Source organism: Xiphophorus hellerii, chromosome 20 (assembly GCF_003331165.1).
Source record: "Xiphophorus hellerii strain 12219 chromosome 20, Xiphophorus_hellerii-4.1, whole genome shotgun sequence".
NCBI classification, from domain to species: Eukaryota; Metazoa; Chordata; class Actinopteri; order Cyprinodontiformes; family Poeciliidae; genus Xiphophorus; species Xiphophorus hellerii.
Window position 1 is genome coordinate 16,247,794 of NC_045691.1, and position 17,334 is coordinate 16,265,127.

The window sequence follows — 17,334 nt, forward strand, 5'->3', positions numbered from 1 at the left end:
GAAGTTGAGAAATAAGCTATTGTTGTCCGTAGAAAATACAAAATGTAAAATAAATACCGCGTGATCTCTGCTACTGCCAACAGATGGCAGCAGAAGCTCGATCGTCACAGAGTGAGGCAGATGGAGAGAAGACGAAGAGGATGAGGAAGGGAAGGAGATCTAATCTCGCTTAAACCTGCAGGTGACCGGGGAGACTTTATATCGGTAATGTTTAAAGTTGTGCTAGGTGTTGGTGATGCTCTAAAACACAACTTCAAAGGTTGAGCACAGGTGCAGAGAAAATTAGCTTTCTTACGTTAGCTGCTGTATAAAAAATAACTACATTGTCACATATCCGGCTGGTGGTGTTGAGTTTTTATGTGTTTTGCACGTTGTTTCAGGGTCAAAGCTGCTTTTGTAGACTGGTGGTTAATTTTTAATTTAAAATCTTTTTCTTTTTTTTTAGGTAGACTGTCTATTCGGTATTATTACATATGAACAGGTCTGTACATGTTCAAAACAGTTAAGCTAATCTTAAGTGCACATCCAAAGGATTCAAAAGAGAAATGAGCAGCTTATTAATATAAGCAGAAATTTCAGCAGTTCTCTGCTCTTGATCAAACATGTTGATGTTAACACAATGTCAGGTTGGAAAGGCAATAGGAATTACCTGAGAGAGGCTGTCAGGGATGGGTCATTGGACCATTTATCAAGTGGATGTTCCAAAACATTTACCTTAAAGTCAAACAGTGTTTTGGAAAAAGACCTTAACCAGCATGTTAAATTTCATACACAATGTATGATGATTATAGCCTATACCAAACACAAATTTAAACACATGAGCTTAATAAAAAAGGATTTTAATATGGAAATGTTATGACCTACACAAACCTACCATTATCCAGAGGATAGCCATTGACACAAACATCACAAAAGGTTGTTGTTAAAGTAGCTCACTGTTCATGTAATACTGCATCCAAACATTAAATCAAATTTTAGTGGAAAAAAACAATGTTGTAGAAAAACATGAGGCAGCAGCTCTGACTAGTGCAGCTTTCAAATGGATGTGAAGCAAAACCTTTTCAACAGTTTGCAGGAGATTCATAAAGTGTGGATTTGTAAAGTGATCTAAGAGAATTTTCTCTGCTCACCTGTTGAAGAATATTGCACTGTAAATACTTTCATTCTGCACTCAGACTCCCCAATAGTTCTTATGTAATTTTACTCTTGCCAGACAGACATAAAAAAAAAAAACTGAACCATGAATTATAAACTATAATTTCTGGACTTTCCTCAGGATCCAAAATGCACTGAGAAGTTTATTTTAGCAGAATTAACAACCGGAAATAATTTTTAACTTATTTACTTTCCACTGGAATATTTATGGCCTCCACTTTCCTTTATTTTGCTCAGTTAAGGTGTGTTTTCTGTCATACCTGTTCAGCTGTAATGCCAAGAGTTCCTCTGCGCTGGGTATTGTGGGATATTAAAGACACCCTGCTGAAGGTGCGGGGGTCTGTGGGAGACCATTACTCCAAGGAGGCTGGAAGATGGGGCCTTAGCCTGCATCCTGCAGAGATCAACGCTGCTTTCCGGGAGACATTTCGGCGTTATTCCAGCAGATACCCAAACTATGGCGTCTCTCAAGGTCAGACCGGACAGACTTGGTGGATAGGAGTCATGCGAGACACTCTGGCTGAGTGCAAAGTCAACGATCCAGCTCTGCTGAACACAATGGCTACCAATCTTTACCAAGATTTCTGCAACGCAGAAAAATGGGAGGTAAGCAACATTTGACACATTTATGCCCATAAAACAAAGTAAATAAATCAAAATGCATCCATCCATTTTGTTAATTATTAGAATAGTCAGACAATGCAGAAAATTCATGAAAATGAAGAAACACATGAACTTTTTTGCTTCCAGGTATTTCCAGACTCCAAGACGGCCCTTGAACGATGTTCCTCTCTTGGACTGAAGCTGGGCGTTGTGTCTAATTTTGACAATCGCCTCGAAACGATTTTACGCAGCTGCGGGCTGCTGTCTCACTTTAGCTTTGTGGTAACATCGGAGGCGGCCGGCGTGGCGAAGCCCAGCCCGGCCATCTTTCATCAGGCCCTCCAGAAATGTGGCACATCCGCTGACAGAGTGGCCCATGTTGGGGACCACTGTGTGTATGATTACCTTGCTTCTCGCTCTGTGGGAATCCACGGATTCCTTTTAGACAGAGACGACTCGCACAAAGCAGGCGATGTTCCTCAGGAACACCGGGTTGTGACATTGGATGAGCTGCCGTCACGTCTTCAGGAACTTATGATCGAATGACACAAGAAAAAATCTGTACATCCGATTAGGCCTGTCACAAAACAAAATTTGCTAATTTGTCTCAGTAATTATTGCGATAAATGATAACATTGCTGTTTTGAGACCATTTTCAAGAAACCTATCGATAATGAAAATTATAATGCAAATTTGCCTTTTTGAGGGCCAGTAAACAGTAAAGTTTAACACTGGAACTTAAAAACATTTTAAATATCTAAATTAAGACAACCCAAAACAATAAAATAGAAATAAAAAACACCCTCAGCTGAAACCATAAATAAAATGGATTATGACGTCTCTATAAACAAATTTGCTCGTAAAAATTCTTAGTCGTCAGAATATAATTTATTGAACTCATTTTAATTTGTCATGCAATTAATTAATATTAATTAATAATATCTCTGCTTCAGTTGGTGCTTTAACTTTTCTCTCATATCTTGACTTTCTAGTGAGTGTCTTGGTAAGTTTTAGTGCTTCTTGTGAACCCAAGCGCTTCTTCACTAATGTGAACTCTTGACAGATTGTCTTGCAGTAGTGATATGTAAATGAAATGTACAGTATATGTTCATGGGTTACGCTGTCACTACAGATGTTTATATTCAATTAGCTGTGTCCCAAAAATGATTATTTGCCTATATGATTATAACACACTGTGGCCATTAAAATGCAAGGCTCATATTGAAAATGAGCCTAAAGGACAAATAAATGTAAAAATGTTTTACAAATGGTTCGTTTCTTTGTTTACTTGATTTCAAAATAACAGTTCTTTGAAAATGTTTTGCAACCTAGCTGAATGAGAAACTAATTGCCTCTTAAATCCAATCACTGATCGTGATATTGTTGGCAGCATCACCATCCATCAAGTGTTTTTGATAACTGGGAATGAGTGATATTGGGACCCATCTTTTATTGCATTATTGTTAAAATTCAGTTTTACTGGAGGGTTTTCCAGCTTGAATGGCCTGTTTAAGGTGATGCAACAGTATTTCAACCTTAGCTAACCTTAACTAGGTCACTCCAAAATATTCTTTAGATTGTTTTGAGCCATTCAGAGACTGATTTTCTGGTGTTGTTGTTAAATCATAAATTATTTTCATTATCTGCAAATTTTCCAAATACAGAGTTTAATGATATTTTCCCAAGCCTGATCGCGTCCAGATTTGCCCTTAAAACCAACCATTCAGGCTGAAGCACAACGAAGACACTTCAAATTTCACTTGCCTCAGTAACGGTCGGGGTCGTGGCAGAGCTCCTTGTACCGACCCAGGTTCTGTTTGAGGTTTCTTCCTGTTTAAAGGGAAGTTTTTTCCTCTCCACTGTCACCACATGCATGCTCGGTATGAGATTACTGTAAGTGTAACGTCAACAACTCAATGCAAGCAATTTTTGACTGTCCCTACATGCTCTTCCAGGAGGAGTGAATGCTGCAAGTCAATGACTCGATGCAATCTGCTGGGTTTCCATAGATGGAAAACTTTTTAAACCAATTTGAATCTTTGAGCTTAATGCACTTATTGATAAGTTAGATTAATTGGAATCCATGTGTCAGAAATTTGGGCTTTTGAGCCCAAAAAGTGCAACAAAAGAAAGGGTTTTAGAGTGGCCTATTTAAATCCAGCTAATATAACAAACATAAACAAACACACTCTTACACATAGTGCCAGGTCTAATTTTATAGATTTTACTATTGAAAAATTCTTATATTAAAATCTAGTGGTCTGAAACATTTAGAAGGGACAAAAATAAACCCCCCAAAAAATCATTAAGGGGGCAAATAATTTTTCACCCGAAAGGAGATAAACTGAAATACATTTGGTTTGAAATGAGTGAAACATTTGGTTTATAAGAAGCTTTCTGGTCTTGCATTTGTTACTTTTCTGTCACTTCTTCAGTGCCCCTTAGGATCAGTTACTACCCCAGCAAAATCACGTCTCCAGCAGGGCAACAGAGTGAACTGATACTTTAACTGAAGCTGCACAGCTTTTATCGTTCCCAGTGATTTATTGCAGAGCTAAGCAGCAAGAAGAGGGCAGGGTGTCTTAACCCTAATGCCTTTGTAAATACTCTTATTTTAAACCATCTGTCCAGAAGCAGAAACTGGAGATGTTGTTGTGCGGAAGACCTCAGGGGAGATGAAATCCTAAGCATAACTTAGTCTTTTTACAGAAATTACAGCTTGGCACTTGTTGGGGTGGAAAAAAAACTAACTAAGAGTTGACTGAATTTCATGAGCTACACAAAAGCCATAACAATCAAGTAGACTCCCAGATTTTTGATAATTATTTGCCTCTCCCCAATTCTTTGCCTTAATTTGTTTCTATATCAATGAGCGGCTTCTGTCAAAACATTTTGTTTATCTTGAGGACTGCAACCAGAAGAGCTGCTTAATTCAAAGCTGGTTTAGAAGCTCAGCCAGACGGCTCTAAAGAGCTCCGCTGAAATCCAATTGGTGACATAATGGGATTTCAAAACGAAGCTGCTCCGGCGAACGCCAACAGGGAAGAGTGGGCGGGTATGCAGCATGGTAATAAAAGGGAACAAGCCAACCTGATGCACAATCAGAGCAAAGAACAAATGCTTTAATGGGAGCGGGTGCAGATCATGTGAAGCCAGGGGCTGGAACGATTCTCTCTGATATAAAAGCACTCAGAACTTTGGCCCGTTGTTGAAATGTGCCTGAGGGTCCAGGGTTCTGCGTCAACATTTCCCCCTCTTAAAATATTGAAAGGAAGAGAGGAGCATTGAAAAACTAGAGTATCTGGAGGGAGATTTAAAAAAAAAAAAAGGAAAGAGCTTCAGAAGTTAAAAAAGACTCATGCGATGAGAGATGGAGTAGAGATTTTCAGTGGCTCAATCCTGTTAAAAAGCCAGACTCAAAAAAGCAACACCTTATTACATTTTGAAGCTTTTTCTACCTTTAGGGTGATATTCTGTGCAATTCAAGTTGAAAATCTTTTTTTTTAAAATGTAATAAACTGGTCAATTCTTTTAAAAACATTCAATGTGCAACTCTTATAAGATTTTCCAGGAATGTGTTCCTTTAATTAGAGCAGGGGTCTGTAGCCTTTACAAACCAAAGAGCCATTTTTTCCCTCAGCTCAACTAAATAAAACTAGTCTCAATCTGCAAGTGTTACATTTGTGAAAAGAGAACTTAATTTGTTTTAAATATCTACAATAAGAAATTTGTGGTCATTTTTATGGAACCACCATTACAACATAAAACATTTGCAAAAAAAGAACTAACATTTTTCTCAATGGGAAGTTGACGTAAGAGGAAAATGAAATAAAAAAGCGTTTAGTTTTCATCATTATGAGAAAAAAATTTTATTAATATTTGTGTTGTGTAATGCAGGAATTATTCCATACAAAAATAAACTAAAATAGCTGCTAGAGGTGCATGTTACATCTATATCTTATAAAATTTGTTGGTTCTGCACTGTTTCAGCCAAATTATTAAAGAGACATGGTGGAAGGTCAAAGAGCACTTGCAGTTCCAGAGTTACAGGTGGTAGAGCCCTCAACTAGAACTATAGTTTGCTCAGAGACCCCAACAAAGGATCTCATTGTACAAAGGTATAAAAAGAAATAATTTCACAGCCTTATCTATAAGACACTATAGAACTGCAATCAGTAACTGGAGAAAATGTGGAAAACAGTGACTAAACAGAAAGTGGATGTTTTTCCAAAATTAATAAAAAGGAGAAGGCTGAAAAAAAAATTGTTTCAAAGAAAAAAAATCTATATTGTGGATAAAATTTCTCAAAACCTTGCAGGAGAATCGTGCTTCAATGAAACCAGATTTAGGAACTTTTTAATACGGTAGCTGCCTCGTCCACTTTAAAGAGAACACAGTGTTTTTCCTCAAATGTTCTGCCTCATTTACCAAGAGGTGGGAGCTCAGCTAAACGTTAGCCTAATGTAAAATGTCCCAATTATTTTGCAAGTGATAAGTGATCTGGTCTGCTGGCAAACAGGCTGTCCAGTAAACCAAAAGAGAGCAGGTGAACCAACAGGAGCCAGATTGCTCCTTGCCTCACTCTCACTGCACAGATTTATGTTAAAAACTTTCAGACTTTCAGAAAGTTAAAACAAAACATAAAGTCTGAAAAAAAAGAATGGCTGCTACACCATTGTTTAATTTTGTCATGAACAAGAAGGTTAAACTCCACCAATCAATGACCTGAGTTCTCTTCCTCATGCTAGGTGCTCCTTTGAGGGCAGCTAATGTAGCTGCTTTACATTAAACTGGCAGTTTGACCTGCTTTCAAAAGTGCTGCGTCGCTAAAAGCAAATAAAGGAGTGACGTTTTTCTGAACTCGCTGACCAACATCATTCAACACAGGAAATGGACAAACATCCAAAGTGAAGCATAGTGGTGGAGTATGATGATGTGTACATGAACAGTTGCAGCTTTTTATCCAACACCATGTAGTTTCTGCTAGATAGCTAGGCTTTAATTTTCAGCATTATAGTGAGCTCCACTATATAGAGATCCAACTAGAGTAAAAAAAAAAAAGATTAAAAATTGAATGACTAAGTCTCCCTAAAGAGAGCTGTGGATAAGAGAGATCCTCACAATTTGATATGGAGAACTTTTGTGAGTTTAATGAATCAAATATTGATAAGTGAAGATATTATGTGCTGACAGACCAAAGACCACCAAATGCTGAAACTGAATTAAAGGATGCTTCAACAAAGTATTAAAGGGCTTGCACATTTTCTTCTTAACTTTTAACACTTTCTTTTACCACATTTGATTCTAAAGTTGAATTCTATAGAAAATGGGATTTTAACGGCGGTGTGTGCTCAACTGTACCTATATAAAATACACACAGACAAACACTTTCATTTTTAATCTTTCATTGGAAAGCAAACAAATAAGTGAGGCTTTCCAGCTGTGACAACAAAAATCTGACCAGGTAAAGTTACAACACATTTTAGACAATTTTTCTAATAATATATTAGACGTATTTGCTCTGTTTTTGACACGTGAAAAAAAATTATATCTTGTAAACAAAAACGTTTATCGTCATCTTAGAGGTTTTTTGGCATACAGATACCAGAACATTCGTTGTACAATCCCATTTTCTTCTCCCACACACAAAGCACAAACTCAGGCATGCCAGCATTATAAATTCCTTCAAAAAGTTCTTCAAGCATTCTGAGGCTTTTCTCTTTTTTAAAAAAAAAAAGATCAAAGTAGAGCCAAAGCTGTAACACACCGCTTTTCTTTTAGATGACTCCACGCATGCATCTCCAGATGATGAGTACAAACTGTGCTTGTTCGGTGCTCATTCAGGCAGAATTAGTGGTTTTATTTTGGCATCTCCACATGTGGATGCTACCATAAAGCAATGTACAGTGTGTAAAGTTTATATTTACAAAAAGAGCAAGAAACCTTAAAAAAGTGCACCTTTATAAAAAAAAAAATACCATCGAGAACAAAAAGTATGACCACCCAGGATGCGCATACGTTGGTACCGTTACAGATTGCAAATCTGAGAAAAGCACTCAACAGCTCAGGAATTAAAATAGCTGACAGCTTCAATGTAGGAATTTACGGTTTTCCTCCGAGGTTTATCAGAGCAACTTTATATTGCAGATCACTGTTTATAAAAGCTGAAGTCCAGGAAATGTGACATCAGTCAGACCAGTTAAACAATTCCTACTTCCATCAGGTGAAGTGAGTTCCTTCTTTTATAAAAAACAGACACTAAAACATGTTTAAAGCATCAGTTTCTCCCCACACCACCAGTTACTAAAAATGTCCTTCGTGCGCAACGACTTCTGAGGAAAAACGTGCAGAGACGATTAAAAAAGAAAGATAAAAATAGGAACTGTGGTCTTCTCAACTATGAGAAAAGCTAATGGTCATCCTGAAGCCATTAGTTAAAAATGGTTGAATATTTAGCAGTCAGTTGAGTTGATGTCCTGTGGGTCATCCAGAAACGGTAATAAGGACATCGAGCTCTTTTCCAGGCGTGATATGAGGTCCAAACAGACTGACGCAGTTCTGAGTGTGTAGCCACTGAAAGTGAGAGCAAGGCGCACGCATCCATCGTTTTCTGCAGTCCAAAAGCCCCAGTCAGTCGGTGTGATGCAGATTGGGGGAGGAATATAATTGAGCTTTTCACTTCCCACATGAAAAGCTCCAACTCAGTCATGTTGAAGAGGGCAGCACTTTACCTCTGATGTTCTTGATCGTTTTAGAAGAATCTCCAGGGTCAGAGGCGCCACACAGAGACACACAATGTTTCAAACAGCGTCTCGTCAAACCACTGAAAGTTAAATAAAAATAGTGTTATCAAAAATTGCCTGTGTTCAATTGCAATGATTCTTGACGAGGACACAAAATACACAAATAACTATTAAAAAAAAATCATTTGGTGCATAAATTAGTGTCAACTTCTCTTGGAGCAATTTTTGGATAAACCAACTACACAGCAAAAAAAGTCATAGGAGTTGTGACCAGTTAGCCAAGTTACTGAAAAAAAAATCTAAAGGATTTTATGTGATAGACCAACATGGAATTAAAAGATTACACAATTTCAAGTTATCTTACATATACAAATTTAGGAAGAGTGTGGACATCCATTTGTTTTCAGTCATCTGGTGTGTAAATCTGACCTCTGTTGTACTCCATCTTCATGATGCTGAATGTTCACTGAGGTTTTCTAACAAACCTCTGATGACTTCAAAGAACAGATTCAAGTTACACACAGAAATCGACCAACAATAACAGGTGATTTCTGAAAGTAATTTATTGCACTAGATGTCATTTCTGAAAATGTAGATGATACTTTTAGATTTTTATTTGTATGAAAACTGGAAACCTTGTATCCTTTTCATTCCATGTAAAAGTCAGACGCTACTCTAAGCTGGTCTATGACAAAAGCTTGAAGAAAATAAAATTAATTCGAGCCTCTGGATTTGATTTGGCAGATAAAAGTGGATGACTTGTGCAAGGCAGAATGCCTGAACTCTCCACTACACTGACTTTTTGCTGAAGGAAAGTTGGTTGTGGTCATCACATTTAACTACACGGTTGGATCACCAACTCTTTCTGACATTAAAAAAAATGAATGAGAGAAAACTGGAACCAACAAGAGCATCAATTACTAAGATGAATTTTACATCACAAGGTTGAAAAGGTGTTCTTAAACTAAAGTTGTGCAAAAATAAATATTTGGTTAAAAACATGACCAATGTTTGGTTAAGGTGAGGAATTTAACTGCTGAGGTTTAGTACAGATGGTTTGCTTTCTGTGGCCACTTTATCAGAAACTGATCTTACAGGCAAAACACAGAGTAACAAAGGTTTGGAGAATCAGGAAGTTACTTGTCCTCTATGCAGTAGAGGATCTAAGAGCAAACTCTATCCATCTCAAAACAGCTCAAACTAACATTTCAACGCTAAATTATAATTGTTTCACACTCTGTCTTCTCAGCTAGGAATCATTTGCCTTACACCATAATCGTTTTCTCAACCTCAAAACACGGTGTTCTAACTGCATTCACAGCGGCTGCCAATATATCCGATCTCTAACGAGCTAAGTCCGCCGGGAGTTGATCCGTCTCTCTCAAACCAGTAGTTCTTACTCTGTATAATCCGGCTCATCAAGGTATCCTATTATCTTCCCGGAAAAAGGTATTGTGTGTTTGCTTTCGTAATCACTCTGATTTAGTTTCTTTAACTGTTGTTTTGGGATTAGATTGAAGTGAAGAGTCAAAGCCAAGCAGTGGACATCAGTGCAACACAATCACAGCTGGGCATACCAGTCCTAATATTTAATCGAGATATTTTGATTCTTAAAGTCAAGACAAGTTGCTCTATTGGGGCAAGAAGAGACTAATCCAGAAAATAAAACAAAACTAGAAACCAACACAGCAGAGTCAACTTGTGATATTGAGAGAAACCACAGCAAATGAATATTTTAAGCCATTCTCAGCTTCTTTACACAAATATTCAGAATTGGAAAAGCAGCTAAGAATTTGTCTGTTTTGAGGTCATGTGAACATTTATTTTTTGTAATGACCAAATAATTCTATAAGCCTTATTTAAAAAATGATGTGATTGTGTAAAGAAATGTGTGACATTAGATGTACTATAAAATACAAACATACTTATTCCTAATGACACTCATAAGTCTTCAGAATGAAGGTGATTAAAACTATAGACAAGGAATGATGAGATAAATAGTCAATCAAGCAGCAGGTGCTGATTGCTTCAGGAAACCTGTTTCCATAGGTTGGATTTTTTTTTTTAGCCTGAAGAAATGTTTAACATTTCACAGGATACATTCAACTGCTGACTGTAAACTCTGATAAAAATTACACACTCAACTAATACTCAAAAAATCTGAGCTTCAAAATGTCGTTTTTTTTTATCCAACACAACAGAGAAAGAAAGAGAAGTACCACTCTCTGGTGGATAGCATGTCGCTCCGTGCTTTTCTGCCAGATAGAGATGCGCTCGACTCCGCCTCCGACAGTCCTCCCTCCACCAGCAGCTGAACGAGAGACGGTAGAATCGCCTGAAGTAGCAGCCATGAAGTGATGCACATTGCAAAGGTGGTCTAAATTTTTAAACAGCATCATGCAGGTGACTTACTGTAAGAACGAACACAACACCATGATGAGGACACATCCAATCACGCACAGCACGAGCACTGTGGCCACAGCCTGCTTTCTGTGGTTGGTTGCTACTACAGCTAGCAGGTCTGCGTGCTCACACCTCATCCCGACAAAGCCTGGATGACACCTGCAACAAGGACAGAAAGTCGAAACGGACATCAGGCGTTGCTGGATTTTATACAAATCCTCCTATAGCAGGTTCACTGGCTGAAAGGCCAAACCTCCAATAACAAGTGGGATGTGGAAAGCAATAAATTAATCCCCACCAATAAGTAAATAAATAAATAAAACCAAGACAAAACTGTTAAAAACATCTGGAAACACTAAATGGTCATATGTAGTGCAGTCAGATGTTATTTCTATCAACTGCACATGAAACAAATAAGTTAAAATAAACTTATAAATGTACATTGTAAATATATCTAAAACAAAAAGACATTAATAAAAATAAATTGTACGGGTACTAAAACATAATCAAGTTATGCGCATGTCAACAATGTATCCAAAAGTAAGGCGATCCTGACGTCATAAAAATGTGCATAAACAACGTTTCAGATCAACCAGCCAGAGGTTGGACTCGGCCGATATTCCCCTGAAAAGCTGGGGATTATGAAAACTAAGAAATCTCACCATGTTTGGTTTATGATGCACTTCTAATTGAGTCAAACTTAGATAAAGGTTGAGGATTTTTGTTGGGGTAAGCGAGGGTCTAGAAGGTCAAATAGCTGTGATGCAAACATGAGGATATTCTTGAAATTCCTTTATTTTGTTACGTTCAAAACTACCATCTCTATTAGAACCCACAGCATTATTTTCTCTTTATGTGTAATAGCACTTCGGATAAAAAAAAGGAAAAGAAATCAGAACGGTCAAAATCAGCTGGTCAAACCTAAAGATGCCCAGAAATTAATATTGACTAAAAATATTAACATCTCTAAACAATATAAGATACAATTAAATAACATAAGCAAGAATACATAAGCTTATTAAGAATAAAATATGTCAACTGAAACATGCAAAGCTAAAGAGATGTTTCTGGAGTTTACTTTTAAAAACACTCTGAGGCATCTGCAGATCTTCATTAAACCATACTGACAATTCAAAGCCTAAACAATGCGTTTTATCACTGATTTAGAAGATTTAAAAACCTGCAACCAGGAAATGTGGTAAGAGAATATGAAAACTCCCTGTGCTTTTCCAACAACCACATATGAATGTTTGATTGCTGCAGTTTATGTTGAATTTTCTTACTGCAAAGTTTGACTAAATCACTTGGCTTATTTGTGATTCCTTGGCAACGCAAACTAAAAGCATGCACCATAAAACTAACTCCAGCTTTCCAGCACCAACGGCTTTAGATCTTAAGATTGCACTAATGTCTCAGCTGGCAGATGGCAACACTTTGCTCCAACAGCATGCAGAGCTGCTGGGAGCTTCCATAGGCAAAACACAATCTAAAGCAATCGCAGCAATTGCGTAAGTCTTTGTTGTCTTCAGGTCAGGAGTCACAGCAGAATTTGACAAGTAGGATTTTCAATAATAATCTGATAACTTACACACATGCAGGTGTCTCCTCCAGGATCAGGAAGCGGCAGGTGCCATGAAAGCAGAAATGCTGATGAGAGTCAGGACAGTCATCGAAATGAGACCGAACTGCCGCAGCCACAAACTCTGTGAGGGCAAACAGTGTCTATTTTAAAAATGTAAAAACAGGTTCGAACAAAAATGCAATACAATGTCAATACATCATCTAATAAATTAAAGCATCACTGATTACCAGTGTCCCCACAAAATTGATGCGATTCATCTCAACTTGTTGCTATGGATGCAACACGGTAAACAAAATAACCCTGCTGAGGACAGTGACAGGACATTTGAGAATCTTTAACCTCTGTCCAGATGTCAGAGCAGCAACAGGAGCACTTAGAGGCGAAGCCTTTATGCTTTAGTTGTTAACTTAAATTGTTTTTCTTAAGATCACTTCAAAATGTGGTTACAGAACCAGACATCTAAGATAATTGCTATTCTGATTTGTCTGGTATTTCCAAGGTTAACATTGTTTTGGCAATTTAAAAATCCAGAAATCTTTAAAAATAACTTATGATTAGTCACAACTTTCGGTATTGTTTGGGAATGAGTCAAGCTTTGACATTGCATCTCTGTTTTACACACTGGAATTACTGCAAGTTAAAAAATTGTTTATGAAGACGGCCTCAGTCCTGAGACTGTTACCTCAATGTAAAGGTAAAAAAATAATAATTCTCCAAATATACAGTATATTTGATAGGTCATAGATCTGAATAGTTAATGAATATTAAAATAATTTATCCTCCTTAATATATACTACTGATGTCTCACAGCCACCGACTTTTTAAGCTACAGCTATCTGACAAACTGAGCCACACCAACCAAGAACCCCTAAAAGACAGGAGCTGAAGAGGTTATGATTTGCCAAAGAATCCACTGACTGGCCTAGAGAGACATTGTGTAACACTTTAAGAAATGTTGAAAGCAAGGTTGTTCTTTTGGGATCTAGGAACTGCAGACAAATTCCTCATACAAGCATCATATTGTGACGTTGGGTCTATTAATCACATAGATAATGGATTAGGTTGAATGCATTAAAATGCCTAAAAAGGTCACATTGCCTTTTACTAAAGCAACAACCTCAAACGCACAAGTAAGCGAGCAGCATCTTGGTTCCAAATAAGCAAAATCAATGTTACAGAGTGGCCACCCCAAACACTAGACCTCAGTCTAATAGAAAACTTGTAGGGCAACAACAAACATGCTGTTTATGGTAGAACCAAGAAATGCACAGACTGCAGCCTGATTGCCCTGGGCTGGAACACCTGTGCACAGGTAGAAGTAAGGCGACTCCATGCAACTCAGATGTGAAGAACATTAAAGTGATACCTGCTGTTAGCCAGGGAAGCTAACTCTTCAGGTTTTACAGTAATATGTTTTGGTTTGTAAAGAAACATGCAGAAATGACTCTTTTTTTTTTTAAGACAACTTGATAATTTTCCACCTCTCACATTCTGTAAATTGGGTACAGATTTAATATCTCTTTGTTTTGATTTATAATAAGTTGTCAATGTTCCCAATGCTTCTATCTACAGGTAAATTAAAGCTATTAAAAGAATATGACTTCACACACATTTTTAACCCTTAACTATCATCTCAAAACACTTACAGGTTATCCACTGGGTCTATGAGGATGCCAGTTAAAAGGTTCTAAAACACACTGTGAGCACAATTGTTTTTATATTTGTGTGTTTTTCTCCCCCACTCCAATGGGGAAGAACCCAGAAAAGTAACACTGTACAACAAACTAATTTGGTTTACTTAAAAATAGGCCAGTACTCACAACATAGTACCGATAAATGACATAAATCTAAAAATAACAAAAGCTTGTTAGAGGCCTGAAACAGAGACCTGTACTAAAGCCGACACCCACGCCACCAACGGTAAGGCCGCTAAGCCTTTTCTTCCATGATGTGCTGGATTACATCTTGGAGGCACAATTATAGCCAAAGAAAACTCCTGGTGAGAGAACAGACAAAAACCTCTGTCCATCAACCCGCATTGGGTTCTTAGAAAGTGAACATCCCTGCAGTGACAACAGCTTGCGTTTCTTTTTTTTTTTCTTTTAAAAAAATAAATAAATAAAAACAGCAATCTCAATTTACACCCTGACGAGAAAAAAATCCGCACCAGATCGAACATAACGCCCAGATAAAACAGAGCACTTCTCACACGTAAGCTGTACTGTCACACAAATTCCTCCATCGCTGACGCAAACAAACAAAAAGTGTTTCTCAAGCACCCGAAACAGATGCCACAGTGTGGCTTTCAGGGTGACAAGGAGGATGGATATGCAGACAGATAGCTGCATTACAGGCCGCGTCACACTCTCCATTCCAACGGTAAATGGGAGTTTGGATCGCAGCCTGCATGCATTGTCTCCATCCTTCAGACTCCATGAAAGCACTCTGTTGTCCTGCAGGCATCTGCCTACCAAGCCCTCTCTCTTTCCATGTGATTTTGGCAGACGATTCCAGGGGGAACACCGACACAAAACACCAGCTCTTAAGGGAAAGTTATTTGCTTTTCACATAATAATTCAATACTGTAGCGCCAGCATTTGGGGGCAATAGCTGGAAATACAGCTCATTATTGTTAATTTCTCATAATTACTGCCCTGAGGATCAGTTATTAGCCACACTGTGCCCATAATGGAAACAGCAGCGTGGATCTGTCCAGGGGAAGCAGCATGGCTGTGAGAGGAGGAATGAAACATACTTTTAACTGGACGTTTGCTGGTTGTTGCAGCAGGTCTTCTGGTTGTTGAGGTTGTGCTGCTGATGGTTGTGGAGGAGCTGCTTGTTGGGGTGCGAGAAGCAGCAGCAGAGGTATTAAGACTAACTGCAGCATCTGTGACTGTTGAATTTGTTTGCTCTGTAAAAAGAGAACCTGGAAACAAAATGCAAAGATATAAAGGAAATAAACTCCTACAGAAAGTTTAAAAAAAAAAAGAGAGAAAAGACTGCTTTTATGCATTTTTACAATTACTCAACTTACTTCTACTTGTAAGAAAGTTAGCTGTGCTTGTTCCTTTGCCACTGGTGGTCAAAGAGTTGTTACTGGATGCATCTGGAGCAGAGGTGGCGATGGAAACATTCGCTTCAATCACAGCTGAATCGCTTGGACCTGCTCCAAATGTAAAGAAGGAACCTGCACAAGGGAATACAAGTGTTTCTAAACATATTTTATACACCTCTTCTCTGAAAAGAAAAACTATCTCTAAATTGCATTTGTATTTAGTCCTCCAGACTCAACAATTTACAGATCCACTTACAGGTCCAACTCTTCAATCTGCATATTCTTAACTATTTCTTCTTTTCAAAGTAGCTCTAGCTCAGTGAGATTGGACAGAGAGGGTCTGTGAATGTTATGTTTAAGTCTTGCCACAAATTCCCAATTGGATATGGGTCTAAACTCTTTTACAAGACCATTGTACCTCATCAATATGCTTTTAACTGGACGTTTAAAGCCAGAGCTAAACTATTCCATTTTACTTCTGGCTGAAAGTTTATGGTTCTTGATGGAAAGTGAAAGTTTGAAGAAGTTCTTCTCTAGTGGAACCTTCCGAAAGGTTCCACTTCTGTCTCATCAATCCACATGTTTTCCTCACAGACTTGGCGATCATCAAGATGTCTTTGGCAAATGTGAGACAGGATAGAGTAAGAACTCCACAGAGTTTGAATGACACCTTAAATATTTTTAAAAATTCACTTAAAAAAATGAATTGCAACGTTTCTGTTAAACAAATGCAAGGTCTAAAGAAAATCATAAAAGCAGTCATATTTACCTATGACAATGTGTAGCTTTACCTTTTATCAAACAATGGTTTACAGGGTTAAACATCCACTAAAAGGATGAGACCAAGGCACTATAAATGACAAGAAAAACTGAAACAAGCAGGACGCACAGCAAAATGTCCTTTTAATTAAAATAGAAGTGCATTAAATATTAATCTTATATTAATTCTTAATTGGTATTAAAATAGTATTTTACTGTCACACCTGCTTGCCACACAAGTTGTTTCTTTAAAAAAAAAAAAAACAGTTACTTAGGTTATCTAAAACCAAACTTAACACTTCAGCTCAAACGTCGATCAAAAGACTCACCGCTTATGAGAAAAATAGCATCCCACAAAATCCGAGTCATTGTGCCGGCTGAAGGATCTGAAGAGCGGCTTCAGAGAAATCCGGGCGCGTTGGAGAACCACATTAGAGGTACAGCAGCAGAAACAGCAGCGATGTCACTGATGGTTATTTTAATCCGGGAATCCTTGAGCTACAGCCGCCGACCACTGTCAAACACAAGCATCTAATCCACTGGATAGAAAGAAAAACAATAGATAAAGTGGTTTTGAAGCAACGACAGCCGAGTTTTCCGTATCTTCTCCCCTGGATGCCACAGCCTTTCACTTGGCGATGCTGCTCAATTGAGGAAACTCCCGTAATCCTGTCAGAGCAGACCAATTAGAGACAGATGGGGGAGGGGGAGAAGAGGTCTCACTCTGACCTCAATATCACTCGCTTTGTGTTGACTTGTTTAATATGTAATAAATATAAATTATACCGTGTGACACCTAACTTTAGTAACACCGTTACATGAATTATTTGAGCTATTCTTAATGACACCCAGTGGGGACGTGCAAGTCAGCAGGAGAGGTGGTGACAGGCAGAAGCATTCAGGTACACGAAGATAGCAACAAAAACCAAAAACAGAAAATTAGAAAATAAGAGCGATATGGTAAGGTCAAAATAATAATAATAATAATAATAATAATAATAATAATAATAATAATAATAATAATAATAATAATA

General features: G+C 37.8%; 2 protein-coding genes across 3 annotated transcripts; one reads left to right on the forward strand and one right to left on the reverse strand.

Moving 5' to 3' along the window:
- Positions 1-77: 77 nt before the first annotated feature.
- Positions 78-3,028, forward strand: hdhd3 (haloacid dehalogenase-like hydrolase domain containing 3). Of its 2 annotated transcripts, none has more exons than XM_032548749.1 (3): positions 78-204; positions 1,424-1,761; positions 1,906-3,028. In XM_032548749.1, the coding sequence occupies exons 2-3, from the start codon at positions 1,429-1,431 to the stop codon at positions 2,302-2,304; spliced, it is 732 nt and encodes a 243-aa protein (XP_032404640.1). In that variant the 5' UTR covers positions 78-204; positions 1,424-1,428; the 3' UTR covers positions 2,305-3,028. The 2 variants fall into 2 exon arrangements, with proteins under 2 accessions (XP_032404640.1, XP_032404641.1); XM_032548750.1 differs by having other exon boundaries at positions 98-181.
- A 4,113-nt stretch (positions 3,029-7,141) lies between these two features.
- tgfa (transforming growth factor, alpha) lies at positions 7,142-17,174 on the reverse strand. The gene is made up of 7 exons (XM_032548348.1): positions 16,630-17,174; positions 15,521-15,673; positions 15,242-15,412; positions 12,493-12,607; positions 10,914-11,063; positions 10,721-10,812; positions 7,142-8,581 (listed from the first exon to the last, which is right to left on the reverse strand). The coding sequence occupies exons 1-7, from the start codon at positions 16,667-16,669 to the stop codon at positions 8,574-8,576; spliced, it is 729 nt and encodes a 242-aa protein (XP_032404239.1). The 5' UTR covers positions 16,670-17,174; the 3' UTR covers positions 7,142-8,573.
- Positions 17,175-17,334: the final 160 nt, after the last annotated feature.

What these genes read in the sequence shown, in the direction of transcription:
- hdhd3 (XM_032548749.1), top strand. Translation starts at nt 1,429, where the DNA reads ATGCCAAGAGTTCCTCTGCGCTGGGTATTGTGGGATATTAAAGACACC. An exon ending in GCAACGCAGAAAAATGGGAG is followed by an intron (nt 1,762 to 1,905) that starts GTAAGCAACATT and finishes TTTTGCTTCCAG; the next exon opens with GTATTTCCAGACTCCAAGAC.
- tgfa (XM_032548348.1), bottom strand. Translation starts at nt 16,669, where the DNA reads ATGACTCGGATTTTGTGGGATGCTATTTTTCTCATAAGCG. An exon ending in TAACTTTCTTACAAGTAGAA is followed by an intron (nt 15,413 to 15,520) that starts GTAAGTTGAGTA and finishes TTTTGTTTCCAG; the next exon opens with GTTCTCTTTTTACAGAGCAA. An exon ending in GAGGAGACACCTGCATGTGT is followed by an intron (nt 11,064 to 12,492) that starts GTAAGTTATCAG and finishes TCCTTGTTGCAG; the next exon opens with GTGTCATCCAGGCTTTGTCG.